Source organism: Tigriopus californicus, chromosome 8 (assembly GCF_007210705.1).
Source record: "Tigriopus californicus strain San Diego chromosome 8, Tcal_SD_v2.1, whole genome shotgun sequence".
Classification (NCBI taxonomy): domain Eukaryota; kingdom Metazoa; phylum Arthropoda; class Copepoda; order Harpacticoida; family Harpacticidae; genus Tigriopus; species Tigriopus californicus.
In genome coordinates this window covers 380,797-382,007 of record NC_081447.1, presented here as the reverse complement: position 1 = coordinate 382,007, position 1,211 = coordinate 380,797, and the positions used below count along the sequence as shown (strand labels likewise).

Here is a 1,211-nt window from a genome sequence, read left to right as displayed (position 1 = left end):
CCAAGGCCAGGGCCAATTGCTTTTGAAACTGCTTCTCTTCGCGACTCAGTCGGGGTCCTTGGGCGGGTCGATTCGCAGTTTGGAAGTCCTCATCGCTGTGTGGATCACTCTGGGCTTCGCTCTGGCGTTGTGATGGTCGGGCTCGTCGTTGGGCTGATGAGCCTGAGGGCTGGCGGCTGATTTGGGTCGAGGTGCGGGGGGTGGATTTAACCTTGGAAACCACTTTGGAAGCCAGTTTGGATCGCTTGGCTCGTTTGGCCGGGGGCGACTCGCCCCAATCCGAGTCGGAATCGGATGAAATGGACATGAGGAAGGTCGTAGAGCGCCGTGGGCCGAATGGACAGTAATCCGGCGGGTGGGCGGATCACCAGTTCCCTTACTTGCTTACTTACTTACTTACTACGCCTGGATGTTGGGTCACTCACTGATGTTGCTTTTTGAACATTCTGATGACCAGTCTGATCTTGATCTGTTTCTAATAAGTAATGACAAGGGACGAGGATTGTTGTTTGAGCTACTACTACTATGTTGGTCACTTGCCGCCAGAGATTCAAAACATTCAGCCAATAAGGGTGACGGTTTGGAAGAGTGGTTGGAGGACAAGCCCTCTACGTAGCTTGGAGGGATTTCATTGATGTGGGAATGCAATGCATTCATGGCTTGTGTTGAAACAACTAAGTGGGCTGCCAAGCTGGATGTTAACTTAACCCAGGCCAAAAAACAGGATAACCCAAACAGCAATCAAGACCATCAAAAGAAAGTGAATAACATAGCCTTAAAACAAAACAGCTTATGTAGGCTTATGACACTCATGTAGTTCAGAATCTTTAATTTAGGCATGTTATTGTCTTTGCCCGGTCAAAAATACGGCATGCTAAGTCTTTGAAATCTTGCCCAAGTTTTGTAACTTGGTTTTTTAATACCTCTGCTATATTTACCAGAACCCTACTGACCTCCCAAAATTTGTATTGACAAGATGCTACTGATAGGAGAGTCAAAAAGGCGGAAGGATTGAGGGAAGCCAAAGTGGTCCAGAACCAGTGAACATGCCTACGTACCGCCTCGTGAACCTTGTGAAGGGAAGGAAGTTCAAGGAATTGTGTAGTGAGGCATCTAAATTTTGGACATTTTGTGGCCAGAGACTTTAATCAGAACTGAATTAGTTGGAAACCATGATCTTTTTTGACAGAGTCTTTTCTAGCTCCAAAACA

The 1,211-nt window shown here is 46.8% G+C and overlaps 1 protein-coding gene across 1 annotated transcript; it reads right to left on the bottom strand.

Annotated features, from left to right (window-relative positions):
- On the bottom strand, positions 1–656 carry LOC131885030 (uncharacterized; the record flags this gene model as incomplete). Its single annotated transcript, XM_059232954.1, is given in 1 exon segment — positions 1–656. A coding segment is annotated over 1 exon segment (307 nt), but the record flags the coding sequence as incomplete, so codon positions are not given.
- Between the last annotated feature and the right edge of the window lie 555 nt (positions 657–1,211).